At 47.8% G+C, this 26337-nt stretch overlaps 1 protein-coding gene and 2 pseudogenes across 4 annotated transcripts in view; 1 reads left to right on the top strand and 2 right to left on the bottom strand.

Moving 5' to 3' along the window:
- LOC309828037 (tripartite motif-containing protein 26-like) overlaps positions 1 to 26337 on the bottom strand; it is a 105748-nt pseudogene that overhangs the window by 3667 nt on the left and 75744 nt on the right. The window lies entirely within an intron of this gene.
- On the bottom strand, positions 9862 to 13335 carry LOC309828039 (BOLA class I histocompatibility antigen, alpha chain BL3-7-like). 2 transcript variants are annotated; one of them, XM_082663088.1, is made up of 8 exons: positions 13183 to 13335; positions 12593 to 12862; positions 12116 to 12391; positions 11226 to 11501; positions 10997 to 11107; positions 10529 to 10561; positions 10338 to 10385; positions 9862 to 10174 (listed from the first exon to the last, which is right to left on the bottom strand). In XM_082663088.1, the coding sequence occupies exons 1-8, from the start codon at positions 13244 to 13246 to the stop codon at positions 10170 to 10172; spliced, it is 1083 nt and encodes a 360-aa protein (XP_082519214.1). In that variant the 5' UTR covers positions 13247 to 13335; the 3' UTR covers positions 9862 to 10169. The 2 variants fall into 2 exon arrangements, with proteins under 2 accessions (XP_082519214.1, XP_082519213.1); XM_082663087.1 differs by lacking the exon at positions 10338 to 10385 and having other exon boundaries at positions 13183 to 13311.
- On the top strand, positions 25264 to 26271 carry LOC309829064 (cysteine-rich protein 1-like; annotated as a pseudogene). Its single transcript has 2 exons — positions 25264 to 25360; positions 26009 to 26271. The product of its transcript is annotated as a cysteine-rich protein 1-like (transcript).

Here is a 26337-nt window from a genome sequence, read left to right as displayed (position 1 = left end):
TGTACACAAGCATGTGTGGGCCTTTGTATGTGAATGTGTGTTTTTGTGGTGTGCGGGTGTGCATTGCTCTGATGCGTCCTCATCCTGGCCCCCACCCTGGCCTTCTCCAGGTGCCCCTCCCACCTCAGGGGATATAAGAGACAGGACAGCTCTCCATCTGCACATGAGTAAGAAGAGGCTGAGGTGATGAGTGTTGGGGAGAAGTGGTCCTCGTCCTCTCGGAAGAAAGAAACAGGAGCTGCATGCGTGGACTCTCTTCCTCCCCAGGATTTTGCCTTAATAAATGTGTCAGATACCATTTTAAGGGACTTACATGAAGCAAATCATTTAAATCTCATCAGAGTCCTCTGAGATAGGGACAGCTATCAACCCCATTTTACAGACAAGGAAACTGAGGCCTCAGAGAACTTGGCTGGCTCTCAGTTGGCTGAGCCATGACTCTAAGGAAGCGGTCTGACCGCTGTGCCCAGGTCTGTACTCACTCTGCTGTGTTGACTCCCATACACTGTTCACCAGCCTCACTAAGGGTCATCTCCTCTGGGGGCTCTGACAGCTTCCCTGTCCGCTCTGGGCTCTGAGACTGGCTGGGAGTCTATTGCGTTTCTCACACTCCCTATAGGTGTGTCCATGGGGTCTGAAGTAACAGGAGAGTTGGTTCTCCATTGGCTGCTGGAGTGTGTTTGCCGGAGGTGGGGGAAAGTGAGGGTCACATCTGGGCTGGAGGGCCTCAGTGGTATTTGCATCTGGGTGTGAGCTGGGCTTTCCAGATGCTGAAGGGTGACGACCAGCAGGGCCCATGCAGAGTTTACTCATCACTGTGTTATTCCACAGCCTGAAACCACGGCCCCTCGTGCGCCTGAGAGTCACAGGGGTGCTCATGCATCTCCTTCCCATCCCTGCTTCCCCGACTGCTCTTCTGCCAGCTGACTCCCTGGGAACATCTGCTGTCCAAGGTGACACATGAGGAGGGGTCTGGCCACAGCCCTGCTCACCAGCACTTCCTCCCACCCTACCTGCTGCTCCCTTCTGGGGCCTCCTGGATGAACTGAGAGGACAGCAACTAGGATAGACAGAGAAGCTGACATTACGCTGCTAAAGAGAAAGCAGAATGTCTGTCACCAAGGGAAGGAAAGCGTTGGCTTAGGGAAGAAGACTGAGTAGTTTCTTGTGGGCTGTTACACTGGCAGCCTCAGACTTCTGCTGCATGTCGACAGGAGGCTGACCTTAATTTCCTGCCATGTAGGACTTGCCAACGCGGCTGCTTCCTTCCTCAGAGCTTGCAAGCAGTGAAGACAGTAGAAAGTCAGCCAGCAAGATGGGGTCTTGCTCTTCTATGATCTAATCTCAGGAGTGACATCCCCGTTGTCATATTCTATTGGTCAGAAGCAAGTCACAGGTCCCACCCACACTCGGGAGGAGATCCACAAGGTGTGAACCCCAGGAGGCAGGGATCCTTGGGTGGCATCTCAGTCTGTCTGCACTGGGACATTCCAGGTCAGAGAAGCAGGAGCACGAGGTAGTGAGGACTCTGCCCTGGCCGTGTTCACACACGGATTGCACAGTCACTGAACAGTCATTGTCACTGTGGGTCCGCCGCAGGCAGGATGATCTGCAGAACTGACTTGTGTTTATCACGGCACTGACCTGGATACAAGAAGCAATGTTTTCATCGGAAAGGTTTCTCTCCAGGTCTTTGGGAATCTGAGAGGGTCCCCTCTGAATATTTGCCCCCTTACTTTTCAAACCTCCTACACCTCTAGGAAAGTGCTGTCACTAAAGTCACCCACATTTTCTTCCCTGTGTCATCCTGCCAGCAAACCCTGGGCTCCCACTATTCCTCACATCTTACTTTCATACAGGATCCCAGAGTCACTCCTTGTGATTCTAGTTTGTTGGTTTCCTCCCCTTCATCCAGATTATTTCTTAGTGATTTTTCTCTCGTGTTGATTACTCAGTTTCATTAGGAAATTGTGTTCTCTAACTAACCCTTTCCACGAATTTTTGGACCAAATGGGCCAAGGTCGTCTCTCCATTCCTCAGCTCACGTCCCACACAGGGACAGGATAAGAGTGGGGCTCCTGGGAAGTCATGGACTGCCACAGACCCTCATCGGGGTGAGACATTTAGGTCACCAAGGCATAGACCTTAGCTTTCTTTATGTCCCCGGCAGGGAGCACCACACCCGGCACACAGTATGCTCTCAATCAGCTCCCTGCCTCCTGGAAGCTGTTTCCCCAACAACTAATTATAGACTATGTTGCATTTGCCAGGTCATTTCACTCCATCGTGAGTTCCTTGATGTGTCACTCACTGAGGCCCAGTACAGGGCCTGACATCTAGTAACCGCCTAGTAAATGATTACTAAATGAGTGTGGGGTTTTCTTTGGTCATTCAACATTGATTTCAACTTACTAATACATGCATAAAGTTAAAAAAAATCATATGACATAGAAGACATACAGTGAAATGTAAATTTCCTCCTCCATCCCATCCAAAACCCTTCCAAATTCCCTCCCTGGACACAGTAACTGTTACTAGTTTCGACAGTGTTATAGAGAGCGATTTCATTTTATCAGGTGGTATTTATCACATATTCTATCTGCAATTTTGTTACCAATTAGCAATATATTGTAAGATTATTCTATTTTTAAACTACAAATCTGGCTCAGCTTAAGATATTGATAATAACAATTCTCCACTGCTGATTTAAAAAAATTTAAGTATAGGGTTTCCCTGGTGGCGCAGTGGTTGAGAGTCCGCCTGCCGATGCAGGGGACACGGGTTCGTGCCCCGGTGCGGGAAGATCCCACATGCCGCGGAGCGGCTGGGCCCATGAGCCATGGCCGCTGGGCCTGCGTGTCCGGAGCCTGTGCTCCGCAATGGGAGAGGCCACAACAGTGAGAGGCCCGCGTACCGCAAAAAAAAAAAAAAAAAAATGAAGTATAGCAAAAATCATCTCTCTTGCATTGTAATAGAGTTCTTTTTCTGGACAAAGTCACCTAGAATAAAAACACATTCGAGACTTTCCTCATGGCGCAGTGGTTTAGAATCTGCCTGCCAATGCAATGGACACGGGTTCGATCCCTGGTCGGCGAAGATCCCACATGCCGCGGAGCAAGTAAGCCTGTGCGCCACAACTACTGAAGCCTGTGCGCCTAGAGCCTGTTCTCGCAACAAGAGAAGACACCGCAGTGAGAAGCCCCTGCAATGCAGCTAAGCGGAACTAGAGAAAGCCCAGCAGCGAAGACTCAATGCAGCCTAAATTAATTAATTAATTAATTAAAGTAAAAAAAAATACCATTCAATCTCCACTACTTGTATCCTTTTGATTAAGTTCTGGCCAATATGATGAAGCAGATGTGAACTTTAAAATTTTGCTCTTAAAGGGAAGAAACCTTTTTTCCTTCCCTGCTTTCCCTGGTTGCTCATGGACCATGAACATGGTCTTAGGTACCTTGGGTCATGCCAACAATGGTAACATCACAGGGACAGCAGAGAAGGAAGGTCAAGGAGACCTGGACGCCTGGACATCCTCGTGGTGCAGAGCCACCCTAGCAGCCCTGGAACTGCCTGCCTCACTGTCATGGGAGCCACACACAAGCTTCCATCCTGTGAGACCACTGTTATTTGGGTTCTGCTGCACATACTGAATACATATCGGGAGAAAAGGACTTCCCAGGAGTGTGGGGCTGTGGTGGTCTGTTCTAAGATGAGCAGAGATATATTTATAGTGTCACCACTTGGGCTCCTGGGACATTATTGTAAATGGAGAAAGGGAGAGCTGGGCCAGGGCTGGGGGCGCAGCACAGGGAGACGGTTACCCTCCTCATCTTTCTAGCCATTGGGTCTGATAGGGGAGCGTTTGGGTCACCAGGTGTTAGAGATTTGGGAGCCTTCGTTTCTTCACTTCCCTTCTTGTCCTTTTCACAGACAGTTCTCTTGACATTCCAGCCAGGATGAGAATCCCTGCCTGTGGTCCTTTCCCCCCTCCTCCTCCTGTCTGATGGCAGTGACTGTGGAGGCTGACATCTAGAGGAGAAACTCCTCAGGTAGGGAGAGAATGCAGCATCGGTTGTCATTGGGTTCCATCGGGAATCTCTGCTTCCCCAGCCAGGCCTGGACAGCCAGCCTGAGACAGCGACCCCAGGTCCCTCATATCTTTTCCCCTGGTGATCCCCAAATATACATTCATCACTTCCCCTATTCCATTTGTTACCAATGAGTCACTAGGTCCAGCTTATGTTCCAAAAGTATTAGACAGGGGCATAGATACCAGAGGAGGGAACATCGGGGACCAACTTAGAGTCTGCCGACCACAGGGTGACTTTGGGACCATCCGACTACATGGCCTGTCACACGGCTGAGGGTAGCAATGCAGAGACCAGAATAAATAAGGAGTTCAAGTCAAAGGTTTTGGGGCTCACTTCACAGGAATCCAGATCAAAATTATATTCCCCCAAAACTGGCCCGATCTTCCAGGTAATTTGGGATTTTTAAAAGAGAGAACTTTGTAGGTAGAAACATAAACGTAGGAAATGAAAAGCCAGGTAGCAGCGCTGAGAGTTAGCGCTGTCTCACTGTCATTGACAACGATCCTTCCTGTTTCCGCAAGAACCACAGTGGTGAGTTAACTCGTACGTGATGTGACCACCATCCCTGCATCCTTTAAGTCTGTGAGGATGACGTTAACTTCTTTCATTATCCCAAGACACAATATTGTTTTTAATATTCTGTCATAGCTGAGCTTGGGAGGCTCTTTCAGGGGATTCCACTAAGCCTTTCTGACTAAAAGCTTTTACTTCACAGATTAAAAAAAAACAATATTAGGGGCTTCCCTGATGGCGCAGTGGTTGAGAGTCCGCCTGCCGATGCAGGGGACATGGGTTCGTGCCCCAGTCCCGGAGGATCCCATGTGCTGCGGAGCGGCTGGGCCCGTGAGCCGTGGCCGCTGGGCCTGCGCGTCTGGAGCCTGTGCTCCGCAACGAGAGAGGCAACAGCGGTGAGAGGCTCGCGTACCGCAAAACAAACAAACAAACAAACAAAAATACAACAATATGAGCTCTCTGGGTGACATTTCCAATTACAGCTCATAAGCTTGAGAAAACCAAAGGTAAGATTTTTCCAGATTTGGATGATGCCCTAAGGATAAAAACAACTTTTCCCTCTGGGTTATTACCCACGTTTATATTTTGGCCTAAACAATTATTCTCTTGATACTGTACCTATGGAAGCTTTTTATACTTTATTATTTGTTTTCACTGGAAGAGGCAGTCTTAAAACAAGTTCTATCGCGGTACTGGGAATGGAGTCTCCATGACCTATTTTTTCACTCCTGCTATTTATCTGGCACCATGGTAGGTGCGAGAATACAAGTCCACCCAAAGCAATGATTCTTTATCACTTGTGTGAGCCAGTGCTGGTTTGTGAAATGTTTGGTCTCAGCTCACAATAAGAAACACACAGACATTGAAAGTGAGTGTAAGCGAGTAAACTTCTACCTTTATCTTGTCCCAGACTGGTAATTGCCAAGAAAAAGATGAGCATGTATATCATGTCATTGGATCTGCTAAGACAGTTGGATCATTAGTTCCTCATGGACCAGAGATTGAGTAACTTGGTGTCTAAACTCGTACTGATACTTTTTAAAGACTTTTGTGGGGATCACATGTAAACTGATAAGTGATATGGATACTTTCCCCAGAAAGATGTGCATGTACAAAGAAATATGAAACAGTATAAAATGTCAGTGTTTATGTATGGATCCCATGAACACTTATAGATCTTGTTTTTTTAAGCTTAGAAAGAGACAAAGGTAGGGAGAGGACATTTTGAGTAATCGTTTCATTATTGAAAAATGCACTCTGCTTATCTGAGTATAAACTGGAGTAGACAGAAGCTGGACCCCATAACAGAACATCACAGAAGAAGTTGAAAGATGTCATTTATTACTTATTCATCCATCCAACCTGACTGCTTACAATGTACCAGGTCAAGTTCTCGTCTAGATCACTGCTGCAAAAATTGAAATTTGTCATTCTTTTTCCCTTCCTCACCTTCAACCTCCACCCCTAGAATCTCTACCCTCTTCCCAAGTTAGGGGAATTTCAAACTTGAAGATCTTGGTAGGAGGTAGAGACCACCTCCTTCCATAGGAGAGAAAAACCTGCTTCCAAACATTCTGGCAGGTTGAAACAGCCTGAGGCTCCACCAGGCAGGTGACCCCATGCTGGACTCTGACTCAGGACGTGGTGACACAGAGAGGCGGGAACTGTGCTGAACGCTTTGGCACATGTGGCAGAGGCGGCAGTAGTGTCATCCAGTTGTCAGGAGCAGCAGAGACAGCAGGACGAGCCGCAGGGCGCGCTGTCCAGCATCAGGGCTGACAATGCTGTGAAAAGTGGCATCTGTGCCCACCTGCAGTGGCAGCGGTTCCTCTGTGGGACCCGACCTGGGTGGGATTGTGGATTCTGTTCCTGGCTGTGTAGTCTCAGGGCTGTTCTGTGGCTTTTTCCTGAATAAAACAAAACTACAATCAATCTCTCTTTCCCTCTCTCTCTCTCTCTCTCTCTCCCGTTCCATTTAGAACAATTTGAAACCCTTTTTTGCCCATAAAGAATTGCATGAGAATACCATGTAGCGAAACTCTGAGAGAGCAGGGATTCAGAGACTCTTCCCCGCTGCTTTATTGAGATATGATTGATCTACAATATTAAGTAAGTTTATGGTATACAACTTGACTTGATACACTTTATATTGCAAAATAATTACCACTGTAGCATTAGCTTACAACTGTATCATGCCCCATAATCACCTTTTTCGTGTGTGTGGAGAAAATTTAGGTCTACCCTCTTAGAACTCAAAAACTTTTCTTTATGCTGAGTGGATAACTGCTTCTTAAATTTTCCACCTGGCTATACTGCATGGTAGAGAAAACATGTATCTCCCAGAAAATGTCCTGCCTTTTTCTTCCCAGGGAAGAAACATTTCAATGCGGATTTAAAACCCCTCCCCACCCTGATTACTCTCTGATCCCTGACCTCAGTGGATCCCAATCTGCCTGAGCCTCAGGACTGCTTGTAGGGATTCTGACAAAGTACTCAGCCTCTTCCCCGACCCGCCATCTCAGAATGTGGGCATGAGGTCCAGGAATCCCTTATGAACAAGCCGTACAGGTGAGGCTGATGCACAGCCACGTGGGAATCCTGGCCTACATCGTTGCTACTAAATGTGTGATCTGAAGACCAGCAACATCAGCACCAAACTTGTTTAAAATGCAGATTCTCACGCTCCCTTCCACCTGAGGTGTGCAGGTGGTGCACAGGAAGATCGGGACCCCCTGGTCTCTTTGCCGTCTAGACTTGGTGTTCAGAACCGTGCGGTCTGCTTGGGTGTGTGGTCTGATCAGATCGCATAGCGCTGGGGTGTCCAGGGTTCAGTCCTTGTCCTTCCTCTTCTGTAGCCAATTCTCCCCTGGTGACCTCATCTGTTCGCAAAGCTTTAAACCTCATTTATAGGGTGTCACTTCCTCCAACTATTTCCCCAGCCAGGTCATCTCACCTGAACCCCAGATTCAGTTTGTACTTTCCTAAAGCGAATGCCATTGCTGTGGCCTCCTCAAATATGCTGCTTCCAGAGTCTCCCCATTTCTGCGGAAGGTGCCCCACATGTCTACTTGCAAATCTCAAAATTTGGGGTCTTCCTTCATTCTGCTTTCTTATAACCCAAATTTCATCCATTAGGAATTGCTGTAAAACGCCACTTTCAGAATATATCCAGAATCCAATCAGTTACTATTACTTTCCCTGCTCACACCCCAGACAATCACCAGTATCTCCAGCCTGGACACTGCACCATTTCCTACAGTTTCCTCTATGGAATCTCTTGCCCTTCACCTCCTGATTCTGCCCAGCAATCAGATGTTTCTAGAGAGTAGTCACACCAGGTCAATCTTCTGTTCAAACCATCTTGTAGGGGCTTCCCTGGTGGCGCAGTGGTTGAGAGTCTGCCTGCCGATGCAGGGGACACGGGTTCGTGCCCCGGTCTGGGAAGATCCCACGTGCCGCGGAGTGGCTGGGCCCGTGAGCCATGGCCGCGGAGCCTGCGCGTCCGGAGCCTGTGCTCCACAACGGGAGAGGCCACAACAGTGAGAAAGGCCCGCGTACCGCAAAAAAAACAAAAACAAAAAAAAACATCCTGTAGACTCCACACCCTTACTCAGACAAAATCAAAACCCTTCTAATATTGTCTAGGTCTATATGATCTGTCCGGACACTGCAACTCATCTCAATTCCTCTCTCCTCCAGCTACGATGGCCTCCTCACTCTTCCTTGAACACGCAGACACTCTCCTGCCCTAGTGCACTGGCACTGGAGGCTCCCTTGCCTGGAGAGAACTTGCCTCAGACGTCCTCGTGGACATACCTTCATGTCCTTCACATCTCTACTCAAAGGTCACTTTCTCAATCAGGCCCACACTGACTGCCCTAGTAAAAGAGACATCATCCCTGTCCCCACACACTTACATGCTGGGTCACCTTCCTCAAAGCACTTACCAACTTTTAATGTAAACACTACCCTCACTTACTAGTCTCATGGTGCACTCTGCCCTTTCCCCTAGAGCATATACGCCACATGGCTGACAAGTTTTGTCTGTTCTTAGTTCCCTGAGGTTTCCTAGATGCAAAAATAGTGTGTCATGTATCTGGCACACAAAAATATCAATTGAATGATCAGCGTAGAGCACCTCCCTATTCTAGAGACAGTGTCTTTATTAACGTGACCTCAGGCCACATGCTGTCTTGTGGCAGCTACAGCACAACATCCATTTGCAACGACATCAATGCCGCCTGTACTTTTCTCAGAAGGGCTGATCTCCCCTCCCCTCCCACACCAGTCAGTCTGCACACCACACACCATGCTCCTTCTCGCTTCAGAAAAGAATATCCTGCACTTACGCGTCCTATATTCCAACGTACCCTGACTCTATTAGACTCTGCTTTCTAAATCCATCAGTTTGGATTGGAGTCAGCACTGGGCTTAGAAGATCTAAGGGCAGAAGAGGGGCCAGGCTGCAGAGAAGAGAGAAATCCAGCAAGAATTAAGTCAAGATGAGAGACTATTGGGTCCCTTCTGTTTGCTAATTCCAGAATCTGGTTCCTTTTAAAAGATGGGGAAAAGTTGGAAAGAAGAATCCAGCAGACATCTCTAGAAGGAGGGCAAGAGCTGGATGAGGCTGAAAATTGCTCTCTTGATACTACTGAGAATCCTGGGTGCAGGGCCCCCTTGGACTTGTGGGGACAAGACAGGCAAAATGACTCCGGCTGCTGTCAAGAGATGGGGACACCCAGAGAAGAATGAGACCAAACTCTGCACATGAAAAACAAGTCATTATTCCAACGACAACAACAACTAAATAAGCAAAATATAAACACGCACGATAAAGACAGGGTCTGAGTATGGGAGCAAGGCCCGAGCCAAGGCTACCTGGTTACAGGAAGCCCTTGCTGCCCACAGTCCTGGAGACAGTACGAGGCCCAGCTGATTTCTGAGCCTCTGAGATCACAGGTCCTGGTGGGACAAGGTTCTACTGAAGTGACGAGGACAAAGGAACAGAGCAGATGACCTGGCAGAGCAGTGACCCCATCAAAGCCCACGATGCAGTGAGCACGGAGTGGGCACAGGCCGCGTCCACACTCAGCTCCTCACCGCCTCCTCCTGTCCCACCTGCATCAGACAGAGCACAGCAAGCACACAGATTCTGGAAGGTTCTCAGCGCTTCCATTTATTTTCTCTCTCAAACTTTAAGAATCCTTTCCTTTATTATCCCATCAACGCCTCATAGCAGGAATTAGAAAAAACAAAATTCATATACAGATTTTATTTCCAACAGGCAAGATAAGACATTATTACTCAGTGCACCACGAAGTTAAGACAGGGATGGAGGTGGCCCAGCCCTGCCTCTGCTGGAACAGGCAAGTGGATCAGGGAAGAGAACACAGATCAGGGTGGGGAGGGGTCGTGGTGGGCAGGGGAGGGCCAGTCTCCCCATCTCCTCACATTATGCTACGAGAAACACAGACACATTCAGATGCAGCTGCAGAAAGAGAAGTCACGGGATCTGAAGCCACAGAAGTGGGACCGTGCATCACTCAGTCCCACGAGGCTGCTGTTTCACACTGTGAAAGAAAATAATCATGAACAAATTCAGGTCAGTCATGTAAGTGCTGACCTTCCCAACAGCCCCCCACATGCTCAAATGTCCCATTCAAGGATCCCCACCACCCGGGGCATCTCCTCCACCCCAACATCTCTCCCAATCTAGGCCCTCCAGGGTCTCACCTTTAGGATCCGTGAGAGACACATCAGAGCCCTGAGCACTGTCACTGTCTGGGGGAGAACAAAACCAGGACGTGGTCAGAACCCACAGGAGAGAAACTAGAGAAGGAACTTTAGGAGGGTGAGCCCCCCCCAAGGGCCTCCTGTCTGCACCCTCACAAGGGTCTCAGGAATCACAGCCCCTGCACACTTACTTGCAGCCTGAGCGTAGCTCCCTCCTTTTTCACCTGTAAGAAGAAAACATAACGTGAGAGACCAGGGAGAAGACTGAGTTGTGAGATCCTAGAGGAACCCCCTAGTCCTGGACCACAGAGAACTTTCCAGAACTGTTGACCAAAACCCATGATAGGATCAGGAACAGGAAGAAAGGAGATGTGCGGGGACTGGATCAACTTCTTCCTTCCTGGGGGTCCGTCCTCAGCAGGAACCTTCCCTCTCTGACCTTCAAGTGCTGGTAACCTGGTCCCCAACTGGAATTATGAAGGTGAAAAAACCTGTCTTTCATTTCCACACGTGCTTTACAAAAGGATAACTGCCAGTCTGCAGACTGACAAGCAATGTCTCTGAATGGTGCTGCCCAATACACACGCAGGCAAGCTTCCACCTGGGCTTGAACCCCCCAGTGAGACAAGAAAACTCAGATCCCTCCCTCTCTTCCCTACCTGAGTGCTTCTTCCTCCAGATCACAGCTCCAGCCACCATGGCTCCAGTGACCACCAAGAGAACCAGGCCAACAATGAGGCCTATGATGGCGATGGTGGGCTGAGGAGGTTCTGTGGAGGAAAGGGAAGGGGCCCTGACCTCAGGCACGAATCCCGACCTTGCTGAACGTGTCCAGAAGGGCTCCTGCTTTATCTGAGAGGAAGCTCCACCCCACACGTCCCTCCTTACCCCATCTCACGGTGAGGGGCTCCTGGAGCCCCTCGTGCTGCACATGGCACGTGTATCTCTGCTCCTCTCCAGAAGGCACCACCAGGGCCGCCCACTTCTGGAAGGTTCTGTCCCCTGAAGGCCTGGTCTCCACAAGCTCCATGTCCTGGGTCTGATCCTCCCCATCACGCTGCCAGGTCAGTGAGATCTCCTTAGGGTAGAAGCCCAGGGCCCAGCACCTCAGGGTGACCTCACGGTCAGAGATGGGGTGGTGGGTCACGTGTGTCTTTGGAGAGTCTGAGGAGGAAGAATCAGAAAATTCACACTTAGTGTTACCTTCATGGGCCACTGAAGCAGCATCATGTGACCATCCTGAGAATGAACAGCACAACAGGTTTGAAAAGAAGCAGCAAAAACACCAGACACCAGCCTGGACTCCAGGGTCTGGGAAGATCTCCCAGTCCTTGGAAAGTTCTATGATAAGGATGAAAGCCAAGGTAGGAGGCTAAAGGGGAGAATACAGAGCAATGGTCCTGACTTTGGTGGAGGCTGAATGATTCAGAAAAGCTGGAGTCAGGCCTCCTAAGATGTTCTCAGGCTGAGAACAGGCTTGAGATAGAAAGTCATGGTTCACAAGACGGAGGTCAGGGACAAAGGGCGCCGCTGGTCAGTTATTTCAGGGCTGGTTTCCTGTTTCTTGCCCAAAAAGACTGTATTCCTTCACTGTCTTTCAGAGAAATGAGGCCACGGGGGAGTCACTGTCTTGTACAGAATATGAAAACCTGGGCGGATTCCTCCCTCTCCCGACAAGAAGTTGGGGCAGTGTTCCCACAGGGACCCCATTTCCTCCCCTTGTGGGAAGCCAGCTCCAGCCCGAGGGGACACCAGGGAGGCCCCGCGGCCCCTCGTACCTGCGCGCTGCAGCGTGTCCTTCCCGTTCTCCAGGTATCTGAGGAGCCACTCCACGCAGGTGCCCTGCAGGTAGTTCCTTTCTTGCTCCGCAGCACCGGCCGCCTCCCACTTGCGCTTGGTCTTCTGAGCCGCCGCGTCGGCCGCGGTCCAGGAGCTCAGGTCCTCGTTCAGGGCGATGTAATCGGCGCCGTCGTAGGCTAACTGTCTGTACCCGCGGAGGAGGCGACCGTCCGGCCCCACGTCGCAGCCGTACATCTCCTGGAGGGTGTGAGACCCTGACCCCGCCCCGACCAGCCGCAGCGATTAAACCCAAACTGAAAATGAAACCGGGTAAAGTCCCGCCGTTTCCTCCCGAGTCGCGGGGCCGGGCGGGTCCCGCAATGTTGGGGTGACCCTCGGACCCGGAGACTCGGGGCGACGCCGGCCCGTCCCTGGGGATGGGGGTCGTGACCCGGACCCGGGCCCGCGTCGCTCACCGGCCTCGCTCTGGTTGTAGTATTCGAGCGCGGTGTTCAGGTTCCCTCGGAAAATCTGTGCGGTGTCCTTGCAGATCCGCGTCTCCCGATCCCAGTACTCCGGCCCCTCCTGCTCCACCCACGCCGCCCGCGGCTCTTCCCTCGGATTCGGGGCGTCGCCGTCGAACCGCACGAACTGCGTGTCGTCCACGTAGCCGACGGAGATGAAGCGGGGCTCCCCGCGGCCGGGCCGGGACACCCCGGTGTGGAAATACCTCAGGGAGTGGGAGCCTGGGGGCGGGGAGGGTGAGACCCGGTCCGACCCTCCTCCCGGCGCGGGTCCCCGGGTCCGAGGTCACGGGGCCGGCAGGGGGGAGGGGGCGAGGGGCTCGTGAGACGGAAAAGGTGTGGAGGTCGGAGAAGGGCCGGCACCCCGGGGGGAGAGAAGAGGGGGCGGGAAGCAAGGGAGGGACAGGCGGGGACCGGGGTGAGGGGGCGGGTCTGGACCGGGGGTGGCGGCGTGGCTCCTTCCCTGGGGGTCCTGACCCCCGATCCCCGGGGTCTCCTCGCTCCTCCCCGCAGAGGCCGTTCCCTCCCGACCCCGCACTCACCCGCCCAGGTCTCGGTCAGGGTCAGGGCCCCCGTGAGGAGCAGAAGGAGTGTTCGCGGCGCCATGACCGACAACCTCGGCGTCTGAGGAGAAACTGCGTGCGGCGGGTCGGTGGAGACTTTATAACCGGGAACCGCGGGGACGCTGATTGGCTTCTCCAGAAACCGGACACGCAATGGGAGTGAGAAGTGGGGTCGCGTCACGAGTATCCAGGCAGGAGGGCCCGACACAGGTTGTGAGAGAGAAAGTGAAACTCCGGGAGACTGGGAATCCCCACCACGGAGCGTCCCCGCCCCAGAGACCGCCTGACACCCTGAGAGCCTGAGAGCCTGCCCGTCCCGGGACCTGGGACTCTGCCTGATCCCTCCCCTCCTGCACCGAGAGCTCTTTGTCACAGTGTCTCCCTGAGTCCTGGCCCAGGGACTGTGTAGTCAGCGATTTTCACAGCATTGTGGTCAGACTATTTATACAGTCTTACAAACTAGTGACGACCCCCCAGATAATTTTATGTGGATACTTCTATCGGTGCTTTCCAAAGTAGAAATAATAGAGTTTAAAATTTTTAAATTAATTTATTTAGAATAATATTAATAACCCATGATTTAATATGAAAAATAACTACTTCCCAAAATAAACACGGTAGTGGGAAAAGTGGAACTTTTCAGATTTTTATATTTTTGCAAGTCTCTCTGTTTCTTGTCTGTCTCATTAGAAGACCCCTGGATGTTCATGTTTGCTTCTTCAATGGATCCGTTCTTTTGATTGACGTCTATGAAAATAAACAGGCCCACACATATGTAGGAGTAGTATTTTCAAAAACCTTTTCAGACAGTCATGGATGTTAGTCTTTGATACAAAACGAAAACTACACAAGTGGTAGTTTCTCAAAGGTTATTTTCAAAGTGGACCTGAAACAATATTATTAACTATTTCCTATTCTGTTACGTTAAACTCCATAACCCTATTTTGCACATTGAATGTCTCTTGGACTAAGGTAAGATTTTTAAAAAGTAATACGTTGTTTCACTAAGTTATATAGATCTTCCAGTGTCATTCATTCTTTCAAGTAAACATTGTATTCCATGAAGAAGAGGGTAGTTCAGGTCACACAAATTATTTTCCTTGGGACATAGTACTTTGGAATGTAGCAGAAGGGCTTGATGGGTACTTCTCATGTCATCTTAGAAGGTACTTTTAAAATGTGGATTTAAGGGAGTTCCCTGGCCGTCCAGTGGTTAGGACTCAGAGCTGTCACTGCCATGGCCTGGGTTCAAGGGTTCAATCCCTGTTCAGGGAACTAAGATCCCACATGCTGTGGGGCGTGGCCCCCAAAAAAGAAAAAATGGATCTAAGAATAATTTAGGAAACAAAAGAATTTTAATGTATTTTTTAAAGTTTATTTAATGAGGTATAGTTGGTTTACAATGTTGTGTTAATTTCTGTTATACAGCAAAGAGATTCAGCTATACATGTGTATATACATTCATTTTCTTTTCCATTATTGCTTATTAAGGAAAGATAAAAATTTGTAATGCATCAACCAGAATGTTTTAAAGCAAACCTGCTTTTTTTTTCTGCAAGTAAGTTGTGGTGAAAATAATTATACTGCAGTTTGCTACAGTAGTCTCCATCACTGCTAAGTTATACCTCAAAGCAAATGTCAACATAATGGAAAGTCAAATAATATCTTAGTAATGCTATGAAAGTAGGTTTCACCTCATGGATCTCATGAAAGGGTCTCAGTGACTTCAAGGGTTCCACAGATCACACTCTGAGAACTGCTGTTCGAAAAAACCTGGGAAAATCTCCTAACTGACCCTTGCCTTTGCCTCCTCTTCGTTTTGGAGAATCCCTCTCCCTGAGCTGGACTCCCTGCCTCCCCACACTTAGCTGAGGGCCCTGCCCCCAGGGCTCCTCTAGGAGAGAACTTACCCCTTGGAATTGATCCCAGAGAGTGTCCTCAGTCCGGGAAGGGAGGTAGGGGGACAGGTGTTTCCCTTTTGGACCTGGAATCAGTTTGTGCCTGAAGGTACCATACCCACTCATAACCTAGTTTGGTTTTTTACACACCAGCTAAGTATGTATTCATATCCCAGACAGAAATCTGATATCGTCTCTAAGAGAAATAATATTGGCCCTTTCATGGATCCAGTATATCTGACTTGAGGCCCAGAAAACATAAAGAGCAGTCCTGTCCAATAGAATGTTCTGTGGTGAAGGAATTGTTCTATATCTGTACTGTCAAAATCAGGTAGCCACTAGCTACAGGTCGCTCTTTAGCACCTCAGAAGTGGCTACTGTGCTGAGCACCTTAATGTTATTTAGTTTAAATAACATTAAATATGTGGCTAGTAGCTGGCCTATTGGGCATTGCATATCTATAATGTTCTTAATTTCCAGTCTCTTCCCCCAAAAAGATACTGTGTGACTCATAAGTTGATGCATATTAAAATAACCTTCATATGGAAATCATGGATTTGTCTATGTGGGTCTTAGATATATCCTTAAAATGCAGCATGCACAGAAAGTTTCATTAACATGTATTTTAACAACTAGAGTGTTCAGACATTAAGGACACCGTGGTTTATCACCTTAAGGTCATTTGTGTTCAAAACTGCCCATCGCTGGAGCTAATTCTTGTCTTTATAACCTTGAGCTCTTGCTGTTCTTTTCATTAACCTGGTAAATATAAGCAGACACTGAAGTCTTCACTTAGCCCAAGAGAAAGTATTCACTGAACACAGCATATATCAAATACCTTGCAGGACCTGTACATACTTGTGAAATGATAAAGCAGGAGATGTAAACCTTAGAATCCACCAGCTTAGAATTCTTTACTGACTGCTCCTGCTATTCGTTCCCCCCAAATTCAATCAGTTCTGTTTCCCTTCACCCTTGGACCCCTCTCTCCTAGACAAAAAAATACTTGAATTTTTTACATTTGGGGAATGAAGAGTTGTATGACCAAAAGATGAAAAACCGCTAAAAAATCATAAATTTTCTTTATGTCAACCAGACATTCACAAAGATGCAAACACATGCCCCTATCAAACTCAAAGACAAAAAAATTGACAAACAGGTAGCAATGTTTTTCAGCCAAAGACCACCAGGAGAAAATCTGTGGGCAAACAAGTTGGATTTATTACTGGATGCAGTGAGGGAGATGACACACCATCGGGGACCACGGTGTCTTAGTCTGAGGTGTTAGATAGAACACCTATCTAGATAGAACATATACAGGAAGTGGGCTCTGGTTGGGTGATTTTGAGGAGGGTGTATGGAGGAGGGGCTCACTCTAGATTGGGTGTTGTCAGGAAGTAGGGCCAATTCTGTGACTGGGCATGTCAGTGAATCTTCCCTGTAAGGAGGAAAGACTAGAGTGAGGATGCAGCTGTGATTGGAAAGAAGCCGTGGTCGCTGGTATCAGCACAGGGAGAGGTTTGATACATTGTGAGGTGCATAGTGCTGCCTTGTTTGGTCTGTGCTTGGAGAAAATGATATTGTGGTCTTGTTTTGTCTCACTGTGTCATGGTCTCAGGTGTCCTTGTCTGATGTTGATATTCTGTGAGGTGACATATGTCCAACGGGAGAAGAACACGGCTGCGTGGTGAGCACCAGCCCAGCTTCTGGCAACGCTGAGGCCTAAGGTAAACGTCAGACCAGCTTCTGATGTTGGAGGCTGCTTTGTCCTTCCTGAATTCAGTGTTTAAAATAACTAAATCCCAAACAAAACATAATTAAAGTGTATTAGAAAACAATTTGGAAAATAAGAAATGCAAATGTCAAACAAATATATAACAAATAAATGTAAAGAAAAATGCAAATGTGGAATAAGAAATGGGAATAAATTAAAATCTATCATCTTGTCAAAGATAATAGTATGAGGAGAGTATTGACAGGAATTTAGGGAGAATATACTGTCATAAAGATTGATGGGATTGAAAACTGGTCGAAAAATTTTAAAGGTCACTATGCAGAATGTCTCAATTTCATTATATTTACATTAAAAAATTTATTTATTTTGTATTGGTGTATAGGTAATTTACAATGTTGCGGGGTGTTTTGTTTTCTTAGGTGTACAGCAACTTGACTCACTTATGCATAGACGTATATATGTCCTTTTTTGGGTTCTCTTCCCATATAGGTTATCATAGAGTGTTGAGTAGGGTTCCTTGTGCTATACAGTGGGTCCTTGTTGATTATTTTATAAATAATAGTGTGTATATGTTCATCTCAACCTGCTCATATTTCCCTGCCCACCACCTTTCCCTTTTGGCAACCGTAAGTTTCTTTTCTAAGTCTGTGAGGCTGTTTCTCTTTTGTAAAGAAGTTCATTTGTATCCATTTTTAGATTCCACCTGTAAGTGATATCATAGGATACTTGTCTTTTCCTGTTTCGCTTCCTTCCTTGTGGCTGGAAATGGCATTATTTCATCCTTTTTATGGCTGAGTAATATTCCATTGTGTATATGTATCCTATCTTCATTATGCATTCATCTGTCCTTATACACTTAGGTTGCTTCCATGTCTTGGCTATTGTACATAGTGCTGCCATGATCGTTGGGGTGCCCGTGTCTTTTAAAACCACGGTTTTCTCCGGATCTAGGCCCAGGATTGGGATTGCTGGGTCACATGGTACTTGTATGTTTACTTTTTTAATCAACCTCCATACTGTTCTCCCTAGTGGATGTAGCGATTTACATTCCCACCAACAGTGTAGGAGGGTTGCCTTCAATATTGTCTACATTATGACAGAAATTTCTCTTTCAGAAATTTATCCTGCGAAGATAATCACACATGTTCTCAAAAATATATATTCAAGGATGTTCTTGAATTGTGGTTTATAAAAGCAAAGAATGGAAACAAGCTAAATGCTATATTCATTGTAATGATGGTAACTATGAATAGAGGAACACTTAATAAGAATTAAAGCAATAATGCCATGTGATTTACATAGTGGGTCAAATTTATTCCTCAAAGCAAACCCACGAGGGGACTTCCCTGGTGGTCCAGAGGCTAAGACTCCAAGCTCCCAATGCAGGGGCCCAGGTTCGAACCCTGGTCAGGGAACTAGATCCCGCGTGCCGCAATGAAGACCTGGTGCAGCCAATAAATAAATAAATTAATTAATTAAAACGAAAAGCAAACCCATGAGGCACCCAACATGTGATGCCTTTGTATAGACACAGAGAGAGAGACTCAGAGAGAGGAGACACAGAAGTGGAGACTCAGAGAGGTTAAGGAGTGTATATTTCAAGGCCACTTTCAATCAGGATCTGGAGACACTGGAGAAAAAATGAAGAACAACAGTTAGGACCTGGGTGATATGCGACAGGCACTGTGGTGAGGGAGATGGACAGAAATGACAAAGATAAATGTAAATCACTACTGAGCTAAGTGCTGTGAGGAAGAAGTTCATGATATCATGAAAGTAGATAACCAAGAGGCCTGACAGCTCCCCTACCACTGTTAGCAATAATATTTGAAAGATGTGAAAGATATATGGTATATTAAACAAAAACAGAATTCTATACAATTATATAAAATCATAGAACCAAAAAAGGGCTCTGTGAAATTAAAAATAATGTCATAGAAGTGTATAATTCAGTAGATGAATTGAAAAATTACAGTCATACCCACAGTAAGTAATAGGAATAGAAAAGTAATGGCAAGGAGGAGAGAAGACCTGTAAGAATATTCCTCTATCAATCAAGAGATTCCAGCGAGTAAGCAATACAAGTTTCAAAAATAAGGGAGAGTAGGAAATAATAAAAAATTATTTTCAACGAAACCTCTCGGAGTTTACAGACAAAAATTTACATCTGGAATGGCCTAAGCAAACTCTTACTGCAGTAGATGAAAACAGACCAACACTAAGAAACATCACAGTGAAATTGCAGAAAGGATGGAAAAGAAGAGAGACCTTGAAAACTTCAAGAGGCAAAAAACATGGGCCTGGAGGCTAGAAGACAGTGAAGCAATGCGTTCCGAATTCTAAGGAAAAAAATCAGTATTTCCAACGCAGAGTTCTATATTGAGTCAAGATGAGAGTAAGTCCTAGGGTAGCCTAAGACATTTCAGAGTTACAATGTTTTCCTTTCCATGTTCCCTTCTTCAGGATACTGTTAGACAAAGTGCGGGGGAAATGATGGAGAAAACCAACAGCAGGGAAACATGGGATCCAGGCAACAGGGAAGCCTTGTAAAATTATACAGTAGGAGAGAGAGGCAGAGGGCTGCCCAGAATGAGGAGAAGGAGATCCGGGACGTCAGCCCTGCCCCAGGTGTGCAGGGAACCAGTCTCCGTGTGGCAGCACGGAGGGCTGTGGGAGAGTCTGTGCAAAGAGGTGAAGTTGGTGGAATATCCGATGTGCTTGAATGTATTCAGAAAGACTTAGATTCTGCACAGAGTTTTATAATGATTTAAAATGAGTACAATATGGGGCTTCCTTGGTGGTGAAGTGGTTACGAATCCGCCTGCCAGTGCAGTGGACAAGGGTTTGAGCCCTGGTCCGGGAAGATCCCACGTGCTGTGGAGCAACTAAGCCCGTGGGCACTGCTACTGAGCCTGCGCTCTAGAGCCCGTGAGCCACAACTACTGAGCCCGCCTGCTGCAACCACTGAAGCCCGCACACCTAGAGCCCATGCTCCGCAACAAGAGAAGCCACCACAATAAGCCCGCGCACAGCAACAAAGAGTAGCCCCACTCGCTGTAACTAGAGAAAGCCCGCATGCAGCAATGAAGACCCAAAGCAGGCAAATAAACTAAAAAAAAAAAAAAAAAATCAGTACAACCAAAGTAAGACATTATTTATTCCAGCGAAATCTTAAATATCCATTCAAGAAAAGTGATCATAGTCTACTAAATGCTCACTTGTGACTAGCATTTCCGTCATCATCATAAGGCAAATATTGCACAGCGAGCTAATCAAAATTACAAAACTGATAGATGTATAATTATAACTATTTTGGGAAGACAGGGGTGTGTGAAAGAAAAACCAATTAACTAAAGATGATACATAAAACTGAAAGCAAAGGAGTATTAAAGGCATGCATTTTAGAGACATAGAAGAAACAATTAGAGAATCAGCTTAAGAACTAAAAGAGCTTCTCTCTGAGATTCAAGAGAAGGGGGACATGGAAGATTGGGGACATCGGTCCAGATATCAAGTCTTATTGAAGTATTTTACTTTTAAAACTATGTGCACATATCCATTAGCTAAAAATAAAAAGACAACCTAGTAGATGAGAGAATGGCCTTTGGCCTTAGGAATTGTTCTGTTAAGAAGAGTCATAGAAATGGAGCAGTAGTTGGAAGGAAACTGTACACAGAGTGGTGGATGTTTATGGGAGAATTTTGTTTTGATTTATTTATTTTTGTTTGATTAATTTTAATGGGAGGAATTGCAGCATGTTTGTAGGCAGGGATGAAGGAGCAGTAGAGAGTGGGAAACTGATGACACAGGGGAGGATGGAGTCGGATCCTGTACCCACGCTGAGGGGCAGCCTTAGACAGGAGGGGACCATCCATCATCACTGGTGGGAAAGTGAGATACAGGTGCAGTTGTGGGAATAGTGGAGGAGGAGGAGGATGTAATTCTCACTCGAGTGCTCTTTTTTTTCTGAGTGAAAAAAAAATGCTCATCATTAAGAACAGGGAGTGAGGGATGAGTGGAGGGGTCTGAGGGGAAAGGAGGAAATGAGAAATCGCCCTCTCAGGGGTGTGAGGGTGAGCTGACTGGGAAATGGCGTCTGCAGAATGCAGGGTGGGGGCCACTGAGGTCTGGGCTGTTCAGCTTAGAGAAATTTCCAGCTCTTGGGCAACAACACGAGGATGTATAAGAAACGAAAGAAAAATGCAACAAAATATCTGCAAATGTGAGGATTACATTCTTTTTACTTTGTCATTTATCACTTTCGACACTTTATTACTTGCTTTACAGTGAACATACATTATATCCTGTATTATACGTTACACATATACATCATAATAAGAATTCAAAAGCTTTGTTTAAATTTTTAAAAGGAAGGCAAGTGGGCAGAAAAAGTGAAGAGCTGTGGGCACAGAGCTGGACGTGCTGGGCTCCGTGCCTGAGCTCTGGGCAGTGAACTCACACAGCCTTTTCTCCTTTTCTCAGGACCGTGTTCTCTTTGGAGGTCAAGCAGGATTTTTCCCTTCTTTTTTCAGTGTGGTCACTTATTAGGACCTTTTCACTTCTTTGATGCTTTTAAGATAGTTTTTATATTTTACATGGCATTTTCAGCTATTTTCAGTGAGCAGAATTCTCTTTACAAACCAGCCCATCTTTTCCAGTAATGGAATTTCTGTGGCAGAATAGCTCAGTTAAAAGACTTTGGGTGCCAAAGTAGAGAATGTGTGTCCTAATGCACGATCTGAAGAGGATCTGTCAGGTGTTTTACAAGTGCAAGGGATTTTAATGTAATTTTTGAAAGCATATTTACCTACACAGAAGGGGACTGAAAAGGTACTCAAGGGTATACAAAATAAATAATTTATGTTCTCCCTCTCGTCCCCCATTTGCCCAAGTCCTCTACTTGGAAACCACTGCAGTTGGCAAATTCTCATTTTCCTTCTCCCCAAATATATCTCTGCATTAATGAATACTGTTATGTCAGTAAAAGAGCTCAGGCCACAGACTGGGAGAAATTATTTGCAAATTCACATATCTGATGAAGGACTTGTTTTATAATACACATAGAACGCTTAAACTCAATAATATGAAAACAATTTAAAAATGAAGGAAAGTGTGAACACACACCTCTTCAGGAAGATCTATCCATGGACCAGCATATGAAAAGATGCTCAACATCATATATTATTAGGAAATGTAAATTTTAAAAAATGATGTATCATCACACCTATTAGAATAGCTAGAATCCAAGAACTGGTGATACCAAGTGCTGTCCAGGATGTGGAGCGACAGAAACCCTCACTCACTGGGGCAGGAATACGAAGCAGCACAGCCCCTACAAATGATGGTCAGCAGTTTCTTATAAAGCTGCACATAGACCCTCCATCCAGTCTACTGAGCGCTCTAGTCCTCATGCAGCTCATCTGAAAACTTATATATGCACAAACCCCTGCACACCAAAGTTTATAGCAGAGCGCCCCTCAAGTGTGGGCTGCACGTAGTGACTTCCTTCTAAAGGCTACAGTACGGAAAGTTGGGAATTAAAAATAAAAGTTCACAAGGAGAAACCTGGGAAATGTACCTTAGCTGGGTGATAAGGTGAACTTATTACTGATTATCAAGTGGAGAGTATACACCCTTGTTGTGTGGAGAATGTCACTTCATCTCTGTGGTCTTCTTCCCCAAAATACTTTGCCCCAGTCAATCAACTGGAATAGAGGGACATTCTACAGTATCCCTGAGCAGTACTCAAAAACATCAAGGTCATCAAACATAAGGGACCTCTGAGAGACTGTCAGCCACAGGAGCCTGAAGGAGACATGATTGGGACTTAGCACAATGTGTCTTTGATAGGATTGTAGATCAGGAAAAGGAAAAACTAATGAAGTCCAAATAAATTCTGGAGTTTATTAATAATGTATCAACATTGCTTCATTAGCTGTGACAAATGTATGATGGTGATACAAGATATTACCACAGGGAGACTGAGCGTGGGATTTACAGGAACTCTCTACTAACTCTGCTACTGTTTTTGTGAATCTCAAACTACACTAAAATGAAAAAAAAAAAAGAATATCTGCCAGAAACGAACAGGGAGTGAAATAAGAATCGACTTTGAGTTTTCCAGAGTGTTTTCATCAATGAGCTGGAGAGATGGGTTGTGGAGAGGAAAGATGGAAACCTCAGACACAAGGCAGCGCTCCAGGGCTCTCCTCCCTTCTAATCCCCGCCGCATTCCCGAGCCCTACCCCAGAGCTGCTCAGGCAGCATCTTCATCCCCTGATTGCTGACCAGCCTCCAGGGCAGCCATCTCTGTCGGACTCAGACCACAGCCCATCCTCTCCCTTCCCTGTGCTGAATAGGAGAGGGCGGAGTGGTGGCGACCCCGTGTGGCCACAGTTGCTGATGACAGGAGACCTGAGCTCCCCTTTGACCCCCTTACAAAAGACCTGCCCAGGATTTCCTTGGGCTCCTAGCAGTGGGTCAGTGCTGCGCACAGAAGTTGGAGTTCATCCAGTGTCAAGTTCAAAGTCTGAACTGTTACCCAGAATACATGCTGACACGGACCTTTTTCTCCCCATCAAACCACCAAGGACTAAGGCCTCAGGGAGGATCAGATTTCAAGGCCATTAACAGCTGGTTCCCAAGTCCAGGGTGGACCCCACAAACAGACTGGGTGTCCTCAGTCTCCAGGGGTGGGACCTTGAACCCCAAGTCCTTGTCACTTCTTGCAGCTGCTGACAGGGTTATAGACTCTTCCTCTAGGGAATCAACTCTGGAACCTCCATCCCTAGAATGGGGTAGAAGGGGGGCAGGGGGGGGAGGAGATCCCCTAAGATATCTGCCTATGAAGATGGGGAGGCTCCTGGAGAAGTGAGGAGAGGAAGGAAACAGTGACATTAGGGGATGGAGGCCAACAGGAGCGGAGGGGGAGGAACGAGAGAGGAGAGGCGCAGGGCAGCTCACTCAGTGGACACGTGTGCAGGGAGGGTGGGGTCTGTGTGGGAAGAGGCTCAGGGGCTTCTGGCCTGGGCGCTGGTAGAGGCTCTGTTTTTCACCTGGATGATAAGTACACAGGTGTCAGCTCTCTATTTTGCTGGTAAACTATGCTTAAGTTTTCGGTGTTTTCCTGTCCTTACAGGTATGGTATAACTCAAATACACCTGGAAGAAAGAGAAAAGAGAAAAGGAGAGAGGGGAGGTGGTTAAAGGAATTCCTCTCTTCCAGAGAAATAGCCTCACCCCCAGTCCTCACTCCACCCCACACACACATGGTGCTGGGGGCAGCAGGGAGACTCAAGGAAGGGAGAGTCCATCCCAGCTCACAGCCCGGGGCTACCTGGACATCGTCTCCCTGTGAGCTAAGACAGCGGGGACCACTGTGCCAAAAAGACTGGCTAAAGACCTTTGGAAAAAGACCTGCCCAGCTGGTGGAGGTGGAGAGCAGAGGACAGGAGAGCAGAGGACAGGACGTGGACTGGAGCCTGGAGACCACAGTGGGACAAGGAGATCAGCCATGAGTCTGGGCCCGGGGGTCCCCCTAACATTTCCCTGAGACACGAAAACGACCTCCCCCATCCCTAGACCTACAGGACCCAGGCGTCCCAACACCGTACCCAAGGACACCAAGCATGGCCCCTCCTGTCCAGGCATGAAGTCCGCCACCGTTTGAAGCCTCAAGGGTCCTCTCCGCTCCTCCCCAGTCCCGAGAGCCCAGGACACCCCAGTGTCCTGCCTCTTCTTCCCCTCCGTGGACCTAATAATAGACAGGGACCTGCTGTCTGGATCCCTCCAGGCACTTCCCAACCTGAACTTAAAGGCCCTGTGGTCCGGGACTCAGATCTAATCTCTGGCGCTGATGTTCACCCAGGACTTCGGGGTCAGGGGTCAGGGGAGGCTCCCCAGGGCCCCACAGGCTGCAGCTGAGCCAGGCTTCCAGCTGAACAGAATCAGCTGATTCTGGACATAAAACTGCGACCTGGAGGAGACACATCAGCCACACGGAGGAGTGAAAAGCTGCCTTTGTCTCTCCCCACTTCCATCCACAACCAGGAAACATCCACGACACACCACAGGTGACTCTGCCCAACACACCAGGACTCCGGAGAATGCCACCCAGTGTGCATGGAAAGGTGGGTGGACTGGGACACAGAGACGAGGCTGAATCGAGGGAAGAGCAGAGGCGGAGCCTGCGATCCTGTTCTCCACCTGCAGCCACTGAGCTGGAAGCCCCAGAACAACCAGTAGCAGCCGCAACAGGACACAGGAATCCAGCCTTCCAGCCTCAGCAGTGCCTAGGGCCCCAGGTAACTAGGCAGCAGCAGAAGTGGGTCCTGGGGCCCCAGCCACCAGCCCCTGAGACGCCCATGACTTTGGCCCCTCCAGCCACCCACTGGCAGCAGCAGAGCCGGAGAACCTTACAGCACGGGACATGGCAGAGGTGCCTGCACCACCCCAGCTACCCACGCCCCCCTCTTCCCCCGTGGTTCAGGGGATCCCGGACACGAGGGAAGAGCCCACTATCGCAGGTCACAGGCAGTGATGCCAGTGGCACAGGCAGCAACAAGGCAGCAAAATCCCTGGAGGCACAAGAAGCAATAAGAGGGCACGGGACCACACCCCTGATGGGGGTGGAAAGCGCCAACTCTCCCAAGCAGGTAACGCAGGTAGGAGAACCCCAAACCTGTGCTCTAGCGCCACCTCCTGGAAGAGAAGAGAAAAGCCTCTGCTCTCTGATTTGTTGAATGGTTAGAATGAAGCAGAAAAGTGCTCCCCACGTCACCAGTGCTGGGAGAGGAACAGCACAGCAAGCACACGAAGAACCACAGTAACACTGCATCACGAAAAGTAAAGGACAGTTCTCCAGAAACCAAACTTAAGGTCATGGAATACTGTGACATAACTGATAGAGATTTCAAAACAGCTCATGAGGAAACGCCACAAGCTCCAAGAAAATTCAGAAAGGCAGTATAACGAGCTCAGGAATACTATGAACGAACAGAAGGAATACTTTACCAAAGAGATTGAAACTCTAAGCAAAACTATATAATTTCAGTGTACTTATGTGGCGCACTTTCTTTAAATTGATACCTAAATATTTTATCCTGATGCTATTATAAATTGCATTTAAACGTATTCATTTTCCGAGTCCCGCGCTCCGGTGTGCTCCCGCCCAGCCACCCGCCCCGGACCCGGCGCCACCGTGCCCAAGTGCCCCAAGTGTGACAAGGAGGTGTACTTGGCTGAGCGGGTGACGTCCTGGGGAAGGACTGGCATGGCCTTGCCTGAAGTGTGAGAAATGTGGAAAGACGCTGACCTCGGGGGGAAGGGACACACTGAGCATGAAGGCAAGCCCTATTGCAACCAACCGTGCTACTGCGCCATGTTCGGACCCAGAGGCTTTGGGCGCGGTGGAGCGGAGAGTCACACTTTCAAGTAAATCCAGGTTTTGGAGACCCCATCTCCGGCTGCCCCCGGGGCCGCGGCCATCTAGGCCGATGGCGGG

This window comes from Grampus griseus (assembly GCF_964374135.1).
Source record: "Grampus griseus genome assembly, chromosome: 10".
Taxonomy (NCBI): domain Eukaryota; kingdom Metazoa; phylum Chordata; class Mammalia; order Artiodactyla; family Delphinidae; genus Grampus; species Grampus griseus.
Note: the sequence above shows the minus strand (reverse complement) of the source record. Positions and strands in the feature narration are given on the sequence as shown.